General features: G+C 35.7%; 1 protein-coding gene across 2 annotated transcripts in view; it reads right to left on the bottom strand.

The window, feature by feature from the left end:
- The window catches only part of scaper (S-phase cyclin A-associated protein in the ER), a 641,491-nt gene that overhangs the window by 255,308 nt on the left and 368,412 nt on the right, over positions 1-17,771 (bottom strand). For both annotated transcript variants that reach the window (XM_039773420.1, XM_039773421.1), the window contains exon 22: positions 16,490-16,616. In XM_039773420.1, coding sequence (XP_039629354.1) covers positions 16,490-16,616 — 127 coding nt within the window. The remainder of the gene's footprint in view (positions 1-16,489; positions 16,617-17,771) is intronic.

Below are 17,771 nucleotides of genomic sequence, written 5' to 3'. Positions count from 1 at the left end.
TTGATGAAGCTTGTTTTAATACAAATTTCATTTGACTTTCCCCTGCAAAAAACCTGAGGAATTCTCAATCATGTGAGGACCTCATTTTAAATAAATATCATTCAAACAGAACACAAAACCTGTGTGATTGTTTTGTGGAACCAGATGTTTACTTTGATTAAAAATCTTCAAGAGGCAGGGTCCAAGCCAGTGAAGCATACTGTTAAAACATTTTCCCATGTTGCTTTGGGCAAAGGTATGCACTAAGGAGTAACTAAGATAAGGTTAATTTGACAGACAAACCTAGAGCATTATTTGTGATAATTATAAAAACGGATACTTTTTATTGTTCATTAAGCCACCTGAAAAATAAAATTAATAGGTGTGGAGCCGTCACTTAAACAAAACCTGAACCCCTGTCTAACTGACAGGGCTCCTTGTGCATATGCCCACTTGTATCTAACACCCATATTACTGCTCCCCTAAGCCCCCTATCCTTCATCCATCATCTTATATCATCACTTTCTTGTTGGGCTTAAAGGGGCTGCTCTTAACTGCTTCAGGTCATATCTAACTGGCAGACACTTTTCAGTGACTTTAAATTCCTCTTTTTCGTCTACTGCTCCTCTTAAATGTGGTGTTCCTCAGGGATCTTATTCTCCATATACCTTCACCCTATTGGTGCTATTTTTAGGAAATTTAACATTTCTTTTCACTGCTATGCTGATGATACACAGGTTTATATACCCATCTGCAACTCTGCAATAAATCAACTACACAACTGTCTTTCTGAACTAAGTTCCTGTATGGCTAACAATTTTCTTGAAATGAATCAAAATAAAATGGAGGTGCTTATAGTGGGTCCATGAGCTAAAGCCCAAATTGGTCTTGGACTTCGGCTCTTTCTCTGTCTTTTGCAAACCTCAAGTCCGCAATTTTGGTGTTATCTTTGATAGTAACCTCTCTTTTGAGAAACAAGTTAATTCTGTAGTCAAGAGTTGCTTTTCCAGCTTCGTCTATTAGGTAAGATCAAGCCTTTTTTATCTCCTAGGGATCTTGAGAAAGCTACTCATGCTTTTATCTTTTTTCGCCTTGATTATTGCAACTCGCTTTAATCTGGGATTAGCAAATCCCTGATACACAGGTTACAGTTGGTCCAGAATGCCGCCGCTCGCTTTCTGGTTGGGGCAAGAAAGTCTGATTCTGTTTCTGCAATATTAGCTTCTTTACTCTGGCTGCCTGTCAGTTTTCAAATTGATTTTAAAATCTTAATGCTAGTTTTTAAATCTTTACATGGGCTTGCTCCTGCCTATTTATCTGAATTGTGTGCTTTACACCAGCCATCCAGAGTGCTTAGATCTTCTGGTCAGTTGTCTCTTGTTGTCCCTCATATCAAGTGTAAAACGAAGGGGGACAGGGCTTTTGCAGCTGCAGCTCCTCGCCTGTGGAACTCTTCATTAAATAAAGGAGTCGTCTACAAATGAACTGTTCAAAACAAGATTAAAGACTCATTTCTATTCACTTGCTTTAATAATACTGATGGCTTCCTCATTGTGATTATGTAACATTTACTTCTATTTATTATTTATTTTATTTATGTTCATTTATTTTATCTCTATTTATGTTTTTAATGTTAATTGTATGTTTTTCCCTCTTTAATTGTAAAGCACTTTGGCCACAGCATTCCTAAATTGTTTTAAATATGCTGTATAAATAAAGTTGACATTGACACTGACACTTTGGTATAACTCTTGCCTGCAAGAAGGTGCTTTTAAGCTTAAGACAGGATCTACAGTATATCTCAGGACATCCCCAGAGTAGTACCCCAGCTTTTTGAACTCTTGGACCCTCCTCCTAACACTCAAAGTGGAGATGCAGACTTCCTTGGAATCCTGAGCGCCACCTCCCAATGCAATTCTGAGGTCACATGCTTGTTATAATATAATGGCAGGGAACCATATACTTTATAATATGATGGATCACCCCACTACTACCTGTTACACAACTGGACTATTGCTTTATTAATCACATCCCTCACTGCCCTTCCATTATACTACCATCTCTTGTGTGCCTTCTTTGTGTTTCCTTACATAGCTAAGGCACACCATGTTCCCTTGTGATGAAGGCTCTATTACACTGCCATCGCAGCACTAGTTGCCCCTGCCAGTGTATTGTTCTGTCAGGGAATCTTAAGGCCTGACTAATGTTCTGCATTCCATCTCAAATGTACAGTAATTTGCAAGCTTTATGAAGGCAGGTATCATCACAGTATAATGATCCAATGGACAAACTACATTTTAGAAGTGCAACATAAGTCCACATATATTTGTTTTTGTGTACATTTAAAAAAAAAATTGTACAGTATAGAAGCCAGCCCATATAGAACAGAAAATCTCCAAAATGTATAAAGATACAAAAAAGGTTTATCTGATACAATACAACATGCAAACATAACTTCTGCTTCTTTAACATAAAATAACTGATCACATTTCACTTGGTTTCCATGCATCTACTTCAGATTTTCTCAATATGGAATGTCATTATTACACCTGAAAGTTTAATGTTTCATTCATTCATTCGCCACACTTGTTTATTTTGGTGTAAAGTAACAGCAGGTAGCAGCCTATAACTGTTGCATCAGACATAGGTCAGGAAGAAACTCTAAATGGAACAAAAGTTATCACATGGTACATCAATTGGGGTAAATAAGGCCAATTTCAACTCTCCAGTCAATCTAAACTAAACTGCATGTCTTTGGAAAGTGTGAGAAGGACAAAGGAAATTCACACAGTCATGAGGAAAATAAGAGGTCTTAGGTGTGAGAGTCTATGTTACAGTGAGAATTATTATTAGCAAAGTACTACTGAGGACATCCAACAAACTCTGAACTACCATGATGGGTCCCTCAAATAGAAATGAAAACTTACCTGAAAGCCAGCCCTGAGGAATATATTCAATGGCAAGAACCTGGTGGTTGGATGACCCACATAGCTCATTATGGCACAGGGGAATATTTTGGGCAAGAGTGTCCAAGTTCAATCCTAGAGAGCTGCAGTGACTATATATTTTTGTTCCAATTTTTTTTACATAGAAGCCAGCCCTTACCGATAGTGTATTCATTCTGCCACATGAAATATCACCCAAATGATCTTTGTTCTGGATACAATTAGTAATACTTAGTCCTTAGTTTTTTTCTCTTCAATTTCTTCCCAAATATTTAATTGAACAGATAAATTAACACATTCTTATAAATGGGACACACTTAGATGATGAGTCTTTCACATTTACATTGTTAATTTAACATTGGTTAAAAAAATGAAAAACAACTAAATATAGAGAACTATGTAAAGGAATACTCAATCCAAAAAAACTCATGTTTCATGCTGAGTCGACAGAATACAAGCCAAAAGTAAAAATGTCCATGAAAAAGAATAAAAATGTCACATTACTCGTATTGCATAATACACATTTTCCTACAAACATTTTAATAAATGTTTACTTTTGGAAAAATCCTTGCATATCAAAAACAAGAAACTAAAGACTCATGGGATTTCCTTTTTTGAACTGAAGGCAGGACTCTTTACCAACAAAATGTCACTTCAGCAATACAGTAATTACTCAAACAGCAATAACTGACTTTAAGAAATTAGGTTGGAACAAAAACTGGCAACCAATGTAGCTCTCCAGGACTAAACTTGAGGGAAACTGCCTTTGGGAAGAGGGCAAAAAATACAGATGTCTTAAGCAATGCTCTTCTCACTCTCACTCTCTCTCACCTGAGAAGACTGAAGGTGTGTAGCTGAAACATCACCCATTAAGATCAAACAGACTGACCAGGACGTGCTTGATTCAAGAAGGTTAGTGCCTACGTAAGGGCCGTCTTGTTTGGCCTACTGACTTCAATGACACTGTCACACATTCAAGCCTTGGAAGCACCTAACTGCCTCTGGTCAGGTTAAGAAAGTTGAGGAAAGAATGTTATCAACTATTGTTTTCTCATTTACCCTTGAGTAGAGGAAGACAATGCTGGCAAACCCTGATATCACTTCTGTTTCGCATAAGGAAGTCTGATTACTTCTGGTCAATTCCATACATAAGAAGATCAGCAACCAGAAGTTGTTGTTCATTCTGGGCCCTGTTACCATCAAAGACAGAGCCCTATGTTGGGAGGACTTGTGTCTTGTGTATTGACAGTCATCCCATTTTTCTTTGTCTCCCTGATTGTTCACTTTGAAAAGAAACTGACAACTATTAAATGGGCTTAACAATCTAGCACCCCAGAACCCTGACAGTATCTTTCCTCCTTTCCTAAAACATACATAAAGAACCCGCTAAAAAGCCTGTTAGTTCACTCACTTCCATCACTTGCTATATTAAAAATGCCATCTTAATCTGTCCAAATTATTTCATGTCTGAAAGAAAGCCTATCCTTGACTACTAGGGTGAATAAAATGTTGTGGTAAAGTCTAAGAACTCATTTTTTTTTTTTAAAGATACGTGTGTGTGTGTGAATTACGTGAAACTGCCAAGGACTCTAATCACTCCTAGACCCTAGCTACTCAAGTGGGTGCAGGTTTTTGCTCTGAATAATTCATGACATTAAATGCATTCCTATATTAACGATAAATATGTCATTCTTTTCTTTATTATGCCAATCCAGATATTCACATCAGGATTGGTATATTTTTTTAAATCAATTTTATATGTACAACTTAGTTAGATGGATGCTTCTTTTAAGTATTTGGTGGTTGTATGCATCTCCATCATTTTTGTAAGATTTTCTCCACTGTATGTATATCAGATTATTGACTTGATCTAATAAACTAGAAACCTTAATTTTCTATATTAATTTATGATACATTATAATGCTGATTTTACCCTGCTCAGAATTTAATAAAGTTGTGCATAAAACTACTATCGTATAATTTTCACCATAAAAAAAAAAAAAAAGATTTTTTGCCAAACATATCTTAGAGAAATGACAAGAAAGAGGGAGGACTCAGGTCCACAGGAGTATTGTTTGAGAAGTACTGTAGATTTAATATTATAATGCACAAAATGACATGCATTTCCATCTGGACAGCCAGTTACAGCCCAGATTTTGCATACAGGGTAACAGATCATGTCCAGAAGCTAAACTGGAAGTAAACAAAGAAGCACAATAATGGAAAAAGCTATAAATGTGCATTACATCATGCAAGCTCAACAGGAATGAGGCAAAACAGTCAATGCATATTTCATGGAGCAATAAGGAAACTACAGCTTGTGTTTCCATCACACTTACTACATAATAACTTTTCAGAAGTTTTTTCTTCATCAAGACATTTACATGAGCTTAAAAGATGACAGCAGACCCAATCATTTTTCTTGTTTCCTAACTAATTTTAGCATGCATGTCACTGAGCCACCAAAAATGACATATCTTACCAATTAGAAAATTCAATGAAGTGAATGCAAAATTTAGCCAATGAGGCTGAACTGTCAGTAGGTTTAGGATCTTGGTGGCATAATCCAAGATATGGCAAAATTAATTAAATATTTTAAAAATATTTCTGATATCCAAAATACAAATTGAGTTGGCTCTCAAACAGAACTTCTCAAAATGGCATTTTATGCATTTTTTGCTAACAATGTGTTTTAAATTACACTGGACAATAAAGATTTTGCTTGTTAAACACTTTTGGGTGAATCTTAAGGGTTTTGGCCAGCTGATCACAAAAATCAATGTTATATTTTCCTATCACATACTGTTTTATTGAAATTGCCTATTTTTGTGATTTCCTCTCATATGGTCAGTATACATATACAGGTAAAATATAAGAACTGGAATTTATGTGGTAATCTAAAATTAGTGGCACTACTACTGTAAATGCAGCTTGTATATACCAAGTATCGCAGTTCTCGTCAGAGGCTGCGCTGGACTATGGCCTCCAGTTCTCTGACCATCAATTTAATTCCTACCATCTATTATGCTACTGGATTTTCTCTCTGTGGATCAAGTGCGAAGAGTGGAGGAGTTAACTTTGATAACCTTTGTTCACTTCAATACTCGCGTATGGTAAAGAACAATCAAAAAGACCGTGAAACAGTTTTAAATGGCTCAATGAAAATGGCCTTAATGAATGTTCGGTCCGTAGCCAACAAATCATTTATTTTAAATTACTTTTTATGTCTCGCAACCTGAACTTTCTATTTATGTCAGAGACTTGGTTAAGTGCTGGTGACTCCATAATCTCTCCCCTTCTGATTGTACCTTTTTTAAGCTCACCTGGAATCGCTGGTCAAGGGGGGTGGGCTTGCTACTGTTTTTCAGAATCATTTTAAATTTAGACTTTGACTGTAGATAATTTCTCCAGTTTTGAGGCTCAGCTACTTAAAATTGATCTTACAAATCATGTAAAGTGTGCACTGGTTTATAGAAACTGCGGTGGGCAGGCGCCCTGCCAGGGGTTTGTTTCCTGCCTTGCACCCTGTGTTGGCTGGGATTGGCTCCAGCAGACCCCCGTGACCCTGTGTTAGGATATAGCGGGTTGGATGATGGATGGATGGATGGGTTTATAGACATCCTGGATATAATAAGGATTTTGTCCAGGAATTCTCAGAGTTCTTATCTTTCATGGTGTCACACGCTGATAGAATGGTGAGTCTGAGAGATTTTAACATTCATGTTTGCTGTCCGAAAAACCCCTGGTAAAGATTTTTATGCCTTGTGGACTCTTAATTTTACTCAGGTGGTATCAAGTCCCACACATCAGGAAAGACATACATTGGACTTCATTGTAACTCTGCAATTAACCAGAAGATCTCCGAAAACGGCATTTCTGTTATGCATTTGTTTTTGAAATTAAGTTTTTGTGTCCGCACATCAATTTCACTAAACCACAGCACTTTTTGTGCAGTGTAATTGCTGACGCAGCACAGAAATTCTCTGATATCTTCTCTGACATTCATTTACCCTTGGTGTTAGAAGCCCTCTCTGAGTGTTTGGATATTATTGATATGGTTAAGCTTCTCAATCTCACTTGTAAGGATACTCCGGATCTGGTTGCATCCTTAAAGTTAAGGTGAGCCAAAGTAAAAGCCAGTGTTGAGCCCTGGTTAAATGATGCCACTCGTGCGCTCAGACAGGAATGCAAGCAGACTGAGCCGAGGTGGAAAAAAACAACAAATTGCAGGTCTCTTATGAAATTCTCAAAACTCACTAAAAGTCCTTTCAAGAGGCTGTGAGAGCAGCAAAATAAAATTTTTTATCTTGTCTAATTGCTAATGATGCCTCAAGACCTAGGGTGCTGTTTAGCATCATAAACACTCTCTTAAACCCACCTGTCAGCAGCTTCCCTGAGAGTACGCCTGAGACCTGTGAGCTTTTTCCATAATTATTTTATAAACAAAATCCAAGCCATTCGTTCCAGCATTACTTTTCCAGGTGTTGATCACTGTGGGATGACACCAACCCCTCCAAGGCCACTGCACAGCCAGTTTACTTCCTTTCAACCTATTTCTTCTTCTTTTCAGCTAGCTGATATAATCTTGCATATGAAACCTTCCAATTATCCACTAGATATCTTACCCTCACGCCTTTTAAAAGATACTTTCAGAGCTTTTAGTCCAATTGTTTTGGCTATTATTAACAACTGTCTAAAATCTGGTATAATGCCAGACAACTTTAAACGTGCAATTGTTCAGCCTTTGCTGAAGAAGTCCACACTTGATTCTAAAGCTCTTTCAAACTATAGGCCTATTTCTAAGCTCCAATTTCTGTCCATATTTATGGAGAAAGTGGTTTATTTGCAGTTACTTCCATATTTGGAGGATAACAATTTATGTGACGTGTTTCAGTCAGGTTTTAAAAAACTTCATAGTACTGAATCAGCTTTGCTGAAGGTGACAAATGATATTCTATTAACTTTGGACTTCTGCAGTCTTAGTCTTACTGGATATCAGTGCGACATTTGACACAGTAGACCATGGGGTTTAAAATGGTTTGAGGATAAAGTAAGCATTCAAGGCTGTGCATTGAAATGGTTTGAGTCCTACCTTAAAGGTAGATCTATGTCTGTTAACATAGATGGAAATTTCTCTCAGCCAGCTCCTCTCACACAAGGCATCTCTATCCTGGCGCCCCTTCTATTTTCCCTTTATCTGCTTCCCTACCGGGCCATCTTTTACAAACATGATGTTGCATATCATTGTTATGCTGATGATATGCAGCTGTATCTCAAAGTTAGTTCTGACTTCACTTCTAAAAAGCTGTTGAAATGCTTTGAGGATACTAAATATTGGATGGCACAACATTTCTTACTATTAAACAAAAATATTAGTTTTAGTCCTACCACATCTGCAGTTGAAATCGGCATTACGTTAGGCTTTCGTGGCAGCAGTGATTCATAATGATGTTAGAAACCGAGGTATCATCTTTGATTTATCACTAAGTTTTAAAAGAAAAAAAAAATCTCCATGGTCGTAAAAAACAGTTTTTATCAACCGAGGCAAATTTCTAAACTAAAATCCTTTCACAGAAGGACTTGGAAACAGTAATTCATGCCTTTATTACATCTCAGTTAGATTATTGTAATTCCTTATATGTGGGACTGCCAAAATCTGCTCTAAAGCGCCTTCAGTTGGTTCAAAACATTGCAGCTAGATTCTTAATTGGTTCGAGAAAAAAGGACCATATCGCCACCATTTTAGTCTCTCTCCACTGGCTACTGGTGAGGTGTCACATTGACTTTAAAATCTTCTTGTTTGTTTTTAAAGCCTTGCATGGTCTTGCTCCAAAATACATCCGTGACCTCCTTCACACCTATGTGGCACCAAGAGCATTGAGGTCAGCTAGACAACTACTCCTTGTAGTTCCAAGATCTCGGATAAAGTCTAGGGGTGACACATCTTTCTCAGTTATTGCTCCTAGGCTTTGGAATGACCTGCCTTTTCACATCAGGTCTTGAGGTTTTTAAAAGTGGGCTTAAGACCTACTTGTTTTCTTCCACCTTTCACTATGCATAATGGGATTGTGGTGAATGTTATAATTGGTTGTTTTTATTAATCTGCATGATTGTTTGCATTGTGTTTATTTTATTGCTTCTTTGTACAGCACTTTGGTGCAACCTCTTTTGTTTTAAATGTGTTTTTATAAATAAATAATCTAATCTAATCTAAGTACTGTTGCTTAATTTACAAATGGGACATGTAAAATTACATTAAAACGAACTGGCTGCTTTGTAAGCATTTAGTTCCAGGGCAGAGAAGTGTGGCAGATAAACCACTTGTGAAGATATTTTTGCTGCTTTTTCATTGTTAAACCTGGAACTGATGAAAATGTTTGTAAAAGCGATGCAATACAAGGAAGGTGAAGGATTTCGGTACTTGAGCAAGATATTTCCATAAATAACTCCTCTATAAATAAGACCTTTTTGTTGAACCACAAATCACATACATCATCAATAACAAGTTGTTCAAAAGATCTACAATTGGGGCCTGAGGAAATTTCATGGAAAGCATTCAACAATGCTGTTAAGAATTTTCTTGGTAACAAAAAGGCACTAAACTACGCTGGTTGGCAATAAGTATACAGAACTATGAAGTGCAAAATGTCACTAAAGGTTAATTTTATATATTCAAACTTAGACTTCTTAGCTCATTTTTGACCAGGCAGTGGTGAATATGGTGAAAGGTTTCACCAGGACATTGCAACAATGGAAAAGCGGCAAGTGGAATCCATTAAAGCCAGCCAGCTATAGTGGAACACTCAAATGAGAAGCATCTAATGTGGAGTAGAAATCAAAATTAGCAAATAACTGAACTGAAGAAGAGCAACATGTCAGCTTCATTAAGCAATTAAACTCGCTAAATTCAGTAAACATTAGTTTTGTGTTTCTCCAAATTTCCTACGTGTTACAGTCAAATCTGATTTTATATTTGTATTCAGCTTGAAGCTGTATATCATAATCCCCAAACATTTTTCAAGAAACAAAACTATCGAAAAAATAATTTGTCCAGTGTTATATACTTGTGAATTTTACCACAGTATAAATGAAGATGGATCCTACTATAAGAGGACAAGACTCTGTGCTTTATTTTCAGAAGAGAAAAACATTTCATTAGCATCAGCTTAACTTGAAACAAATAATGGTAAGTGTGACTGATAAATACACTACAGGTAATATTTATCCAGAGGGCAAACTGATTTTCATCTGTACCTCTTCTATGGAATTAATATTATTTTGTTTAAAGGTTACCAAAAAAGAGACTGGATTAGTAAGCAGAATGTTGGGTAACCAAGCAGGGGTGGGGTCACTCAAAGCCCTAACAAGTCAAAGGTGATTCACACACGTGCAACAAGTTAGCTGCTATGCCAGCACAGCTAAGGCATCAATCGGGGAATACACTGTTCATGGCTATAGACATTCTCTGTGACTGAAGGTGCACAAATATAAGCCGAGAATGGAGTCCATGAAGGGAAAGGAAGAAGTAGCAATACCTCCTGGCTGCCAGAGGTACAACGTTCCAGACGCATCCATATGAAACCATGATGTTGCTTATCAAGTACAAGAACCTGAGGCTCAGATTGGAGACCTGTCTGTTTTATGGACAATTAGACATTTAGGAGTGCAGGCACACCAGGATGTGTTGGGTGGTGTAAATGTAGGTTTGCCTCTGACCCAGAAGTAAGTAAGGGCAGGAAAGGAAGTCACCCTGAAAGGTGATATAAAGTCACCTCAGACCCTGAGACTAATGTTTGCAGAATTTTAATGAGAAAAAAGATAAACACTCAGTTAGCTGGAGGATGAGAAGCTAATGATCTGGAGAGTGATTGCAGGTGAGCCATCCTACCAGAGACAAGGGATTCAAGGCCCATGTAGGTAGGCCCAAAACCAACAACAAAACTTCCTATATAGACTAAAATCACACAAGGAATGTCTCAATGGGCTTTTACGGCCCTGTTTTTGACAGTTCCCTAGCCCTGACTCCCTAATAATATTTCTATAGATTTTTTTGTTTGTTAATTTTATTCTTCTTTTGTAGCACTTTGAGATTGTTAAATATAAAGCGCAATATAAATAAAATCTATTATTATTTATTATTAATAAGACTCCCCACCCCAAAAAAACCCTTGTAAGGAAAAAGAAATGCAAGAAATGTTGGGAAAGGTAATTCAGAGACAGACTCCCTTCCAGGTAGGTTGGTTGTGCAATGGGTGTCAAAAATTGGGTAAATATAACACAAAAAAAAAAAAAAGTAAGTAATGCTCTTCACAGAATTAGACCTCGACAACTCTCAAGGAAAAATGTAAGAATAGATTATACTGTACCACTCACTAAATACAGAACTATCACATATATAAGATATGATTAAATACATCAAAAACATAGTAGAAACTAATTAACATAAATGAAAAACACCAATATCTGTCCATCAGTTAATTGTAGAACCACAGCCAGATTGTAGAAAAGAAGTCAGACAAGCCAGACTCAGTTAGAGTCATGGAGACCATGGCCAAGAATCCACTTCCCCCCCTACTGGTGATTCTACAGCCGAGTCAGTGCTGAAAGGACCCTTCTACCTGATGATTCCAGTGCTCTTTTTACCTGACATTACTTTTCTATAGGCAGGCAAACAACTTGGCAGTAGACCATCAACTGTTACATGAGGATACTGAGAAGGGAAACAGAATAGATACCCAGAAGGACACCAAATTTTGTTTGGTTTATTATGTACCTTGTGTTGGTTTTGTATATTCCTTTGCTGTACTTATCTCTCTATTATTAAAAAAAATCCTGGGGGAGAAAGATTAGGGAGATGAGACGTGATGTTCACGTGAAGATCACGAAAGACACTTAAAAAGACCCACGAGACAAAAGAGACTGATCATGGAGCTTCTCGCGGGGACCTTAAATACGAGACTTTGTGCCAAGAGATTGACCCAGGACCATCTTGTGGGGACGTAGAACATGAGATTCTTGCAAGACACGCCCTACTTACTACCAATATCAAATAAGACCAATGGCAGCAAAAAACTCAGTCGTGTAAAGGCTTTGAGCACACACAGATCCAGGGTTCTCAGTGCATATAAAGTGTATAAGGACAATACATTATAGATGAAACATTGTCGACTAAGCAAAGCAGAAAGAGCAGCGTGAAGAAAAGAGACTCAAAAGCGTTGGAGAGAAAAAAATGCAAAAAACAAAAAGAATAATCTAGATGCAAATTCAGAAAATAAGGAAAGTAATAATTAGCCCGGAACAAGTGGAATTGAAAAAAAGCACGTCCAATCGGCTCAGAATTAAAAGACAAAGTAGAACTTTATAAAGACGTTCAAAAACGATGGCGCTATACACATGCAGAGCAGGTTAGAGGTTATGAAAACAGTGGAATTTGAAAGGCTCAAAAAAAAAAGTTGGCGCGATACAAATGCAGAGAAAGTTAAAGAATATGAAAGCAGGAAAATTAGAATTATCAAAAAAAATAAAGTAGAGATCACAGTAGCGCAAACAAACGGAAATTATTACTCGAAAAAAGGAAAAATAATCACCATGGACTAAGTGTCATTGAATAAAAAACAGGATAAAGCGAGGTCAGAAATAAAAGACAAAGAGTACAAAAAAAAGTCATAAATAGGTTATAAACAAGCGGTCCAAACGCATGCAGAGCAGGTTAGAGATAATGAAAACTGGAATTCAAAAGACTCAAAAAAAAGTAGGCGCAAAACACATGCAGAGCAAGATACAGAATATGAAAGCAGAAAAAAACAGAAATGTCAAATAAAAGAAAGTAAAGATCGCATTAGCACAAACAAAGAAAAATGATTACTCTGAGAAATAACGAAAAGGTGAATAGAGATCGAATATATGGACATAGGTGATATGTCAGAAGTATGTAAAAATTGTAAGGCTTTGAAGTTTAAGTCAGAGAATTTCAAAAATGGGGTTTACCTCACACGCATTTATTGGTTACTTTGCAAAAAAATCATTAACTGCTGATGATGTAGATCGTTTTGTCTGTGCTGAAATTCCAAACAGAGAAACCTATCCTGAATTATGGTACAAAGTCATTAAATGCATGTCTCACAGACCTCATTTAAAAGATTCAGCATGTTGGGACTCGAAAGATTCCAAATATTGTTTTTAATGAAGTTCTGAAATAAAAGTGAAACTAATGAAACAGCAACAATTTAAAGAAAAAAAAAATCTTAAAAGTGTGTATCCGGAAAACTAAACACAGGGGTTGGCGAGTGAAGCCCCCTACTTTTTAAAAGATAGATCTGTGTGTAAAAAAAAAAAAGAACATTGGCCTCCTGGCCATCATTGTGGAGTTTTGTCTGCTATAATAGCACCTCATTTTGTGTGAAAAAAAAAAAAACCTTAGCAATATAAAGTAAAATGTATTATTAGCTTACCAAAGACACATTCTGACTGCTTTAATTAAATCTGAGTTTCCAAATTTTTACCAAATAGTGCTTTATTATATACAACCAAAATTACCTTACCAATTACCTTATTAGGAATTATGGCATTATCATAGATTGAACCAAGAAAATTTTGAAAAAAAAAAAATATATGGGGTAGAATTTGTTGCACAGCATGATGTTATAATATTAAACATGAAAATACATTTAACCATTACTGTGAGATTGTGGGTGTGTGCCTAGTGCAGTCAGTACTACCATTCCCCAGCAGTGATCCTGATTTAGACGACTTTTCCACAATTGTCAATTGTAGCCTTCATTTACATAATCTTAGTTAATCAGGGGCACTCCCATGACTACCAGTGACCCAATGTGACATACTCAGTGACTCACTCTAACTTATTCACAGCTCACCCCAACTCTTAACATGTAGGGTTGGACTCATTCTTGAGTGTGACAGACAGCAAGCTGATGCTAAATTTGACAACTCGTATACACCGACATGGTCCAGTGACTAGATGAGCAAACACTGTTGGCAAGTCCGTCATACCTACATAGTATGACATCAGCTGGCACTGACTGATGTTTAGTATAAATTGCCCATAAGGAATATATGAGTAGTAGCATGATATTGGCTGTCATAAAAAGGGGCGAGCATGACTGTGCTGCAAAGTCGGCAAGAAGTATATTTGACATACTCAGTGACTTCAGTTTTATACACTGACATGGTCCAGTGATGAGATCACCATCTACAATTGACAAGGCTGACATAAGCTAATGTCAAATTACATGGGTAAAACACACTATGCATGATGTTTAGTATAAATTGCCCATAAGGAATATATAAGAGTGGATACTAATCATAATACTATGATATATAATCCAAAACTCCATGACAATTCACTAATCTACAAACTAAATTGATACACGGTAGAAAACCAGAATCCATCACCACTGCCAGCGTAACATAAAGAACATTTAAATTACAAAAAACATTAAAGCCATATTAGAGTGGCACAGGAGGGTCTTCACAATGGGACTGGTAAATGCATACTTTTTGTTCATTTTTATGCGCTGTATTTTAAGTTCTAACACTTTTCTATACCAGATGTGGCAGTGAATAAGCACTTACAGTATGATGCTACACATTTTCCAATATTTAACATTTTGGATATCCTTTTTTTATTTTTAATTGATTAAATTATTGGATATTTGTTAGAAAGAATGTGTATTTGTGATATCCAACAAATGAAAAAGGAGATAAAATCAAAGAATTACATAATCAGATGTATTCTTGCTTTTAAAATTGCTGTCATTACTTCTGTAAAGTCAAATTACACTCCATAAAGGGCTGCATATTCCTGTTAGGTTCAGATTAAAACAGGAATGATTTTTAAATACTAACACACAAAAAAGTAAATCAATGCATGTCACTAATTAAACCTGCAGACTTGGTATTTTTGTCAGTGGCTTTAAAAGACAACATATCAGTGAGTCTGAGCTGGATTGAGTTACTCTCCCCAGGGCCAGATGTTATCAGCTTCTTCAAAGATACTTTCTACCTTTCATATTTTAGCACTTTTAACACTTAAATCTGCAACATACATACTGTATTTTAAAAATACATAACACTAAAATTAAATCAGGTCAAACCAAATCAAATACTTTAATTAAATTAGGATGTAATGCATACATCTGACTCAACATTATAAAAGCAACGTGGAAAAAGTATTTTTTTTTTTTTTACTTTTAACATAAGTCCTTGCCGAAAGACAGAATGTTGTTAAGATAGGACATTGAAAGAACCCCCCACTCCCACCACCTCCTCCCGCATCCTTCTTTCAACACATCTTTATCCAGTGCACATCACCTGTGTGGGTGTGTTATTGCCTCTATCTATATTTAATTCATATTTTCCGAGACAGGGAAACAATTCCCTGCAGTCACCAAATCCTGAATTTTCATTTCCTGAGAGAGCGAGAGCACACTTTTTTCTTTTTTTTTTTAATTATCATGATTCTTTCATAGAATTTACCAAAAATGAAAACCAGTAAAGAATGGTCCATACAAATTTCACATAAATCTTTCAACATACATTTTATATTATACTCAATTGTACTGTACAATAATATAAAACAAAGTACATTAACCTGTATTTATTATGTACACAAATATAGTAAAATGGAGTACTATAGAGTAAAATGAAAAGAAAAGAGAATTAAATAAACAGCTAAACTCATATTTAATTTGAAACTAAACACACTCTGTCAAATGAAGTAAACAAGCTGCAGATTGATACAGGGTTGGCTTAATGCCTCTGTCCATGTCGACGTTTTACAGATCTGGGTCTCTGTGTGTATTTGTGTGATAAATTCTTTCTCTTCTTCATTCAGTATGTGCTCAAGCTATGACAAAACAAGCTGTCAGCTACCTTCACTGATACATTTCTTTGAGTGTCTGAGTGTGTGGGTACATGTATATTTAAATAAATTATGGATCTCAATAATGACTTGTCCAAAATTGCAAATCAATAAGCCTGGTCTTATGCCTTAACAGAGCAGATGGCAAACAGTTTGATTAAATTAAACAATTTCTATGGAAGCTATCATTGCATATAGGTAAAACTGTTTTTAAAGGATATAGAAACAAGTACTGGACTAAATACAATAGCCTTGGAGCCTGTAATAAGACAAACACGATACAACTTGTTCGAAAAAGATAGGTAAATTTTTTCAGAAGTTATCATTATTCTATGTACACAGGTCTTCATAGAAACACACACATGCAGACATCATGTTAAAATCCAGCTTTTTAAACATTTTGAACATCATAGAATCAGAACCTGAACTTAACTTGATTACAAATTTGTGATCCAGTCACCAGTATGTGGAAGTAAAACTCAAAATTGTTTCCCATTTATATTACACTAGGGAAGCAGAATAAAAACAATATCATAAGTCTATAAGTACAATAAGACAAGAGACTATATAATTTTGTACCCTTTAGAAAGAGAAAGCTAATAAATAATGGTAAATATATTGTCTTTACTATAAACCCTCTATCTGTACTACACAGGCTTAAAGTAAAAACTGAATTGAAAGTTACCTGTTTTTCTAAGATGCGTGAGATTTCTCCTAGTGTTCTGTCTAAGCTGGACACCTTGTTGTTTGTCCACTGACCACTGTCTTGACTTTGCAGCTGTTTCAACAAGTCTTTAACCAGCCTCTGCAATCTGTGCAAGAAGTACAATATAACACATTAAACTTGAATCAAACCTCCATGTTAGAGGGATGTTTCTGAAATCCCAATTTGAACCTGAAATCTACTGAAATATGCATTAGTAAAAATGACAGCATTAATTATTAACACAAAATATCAGCAGTATATGTTCCTATACATACATGAAGAACTTCATGAGATGAGACATACAATAAATAATGTATATTATTAGCAGAGCCAAGAGGAAATATTGCACACTGAAACTTCAGAATCTGATACTGTTTAAAGTGTTTTAATGCAGACAATACAAAAGAAGATCATAACTATTGAAAATGTTATCACAATGGCAAATGTTTATATTTTCTATAACTCAAGTCAAATTTTATCAGTCATATACAAACTATACTGTACAATACGCAGTGAAATGCTTAGTTGCTCAATTCCTATGACTGTGCTGTGAGATGAAAATAAAGGGACAATAACAATACATAAATTTATACTTTCAAAAATCCTTACTATGATTTATAAATATGGAATAAATAATAATAATAATAACTAATAAAAATAACTAAATAGATGACTTAAATAACGTGAGAGAGTTAACACTTACTACAAGTCCTCTAACATGAAAATGCTTATGAGCTTGCAGCAACATTAAAATGCAGCAAAACAAAAATACTTTAAAGCATTCATGAACATTTTCCTTTACTGATTCGATTGGGATTTAGTTCTAGACATTTTTTGAAACCTATTGTGATACATGATTAAAAATTAGATCCATTTATTGTTGGCAGGCACCAGCCTTACAGAGGAAGCATCTCTATTATATTTATAATAAATAACTAAGAGTTCTTAGCTTACAGTCATTATGGAAGCTATGTTTTGTCTAAACATGATGCCAAGACCAGGCTGACTAAATAAAGGCTAATATCCCATGAAAGGCGCAGGGTTAAAAAAATTTGAGAAAGCCTTTTTTTCTAAGACTTTGTAGACTTGAGTGTATTTGTAGCACAGCAGATGCATGCTACATTAAATTATTTCGATAATGTAAAAGTAAATAGAAAGCCCAATTTTGAATAGTGAGCAGAGATTCGCTGTACTTATAGGAGGAATATAAATAAATTCAATTTACTCTAAAGGTGCTATAAATTGCACTTTGAAGAAATAA

The sequence above is a fragment of the Polypterus senegalus genome, chromosome 12 (assembly GCF_016835505.1).
Source record: "Polypterus senegalus isolate Bchr_013 chromosome 12, ASM1683550v1, whole genome shotgun sequence".
Taxonomy (NCBI): Eukaryota; Metazoa; Chordata; class Cladistia; order Polypteriformes; family Polypteridae; genus Polypterus; species Polypterus senegalus.
This window is presented reverse-complemented; position numbering and strand designations above follow the sequence as displayed.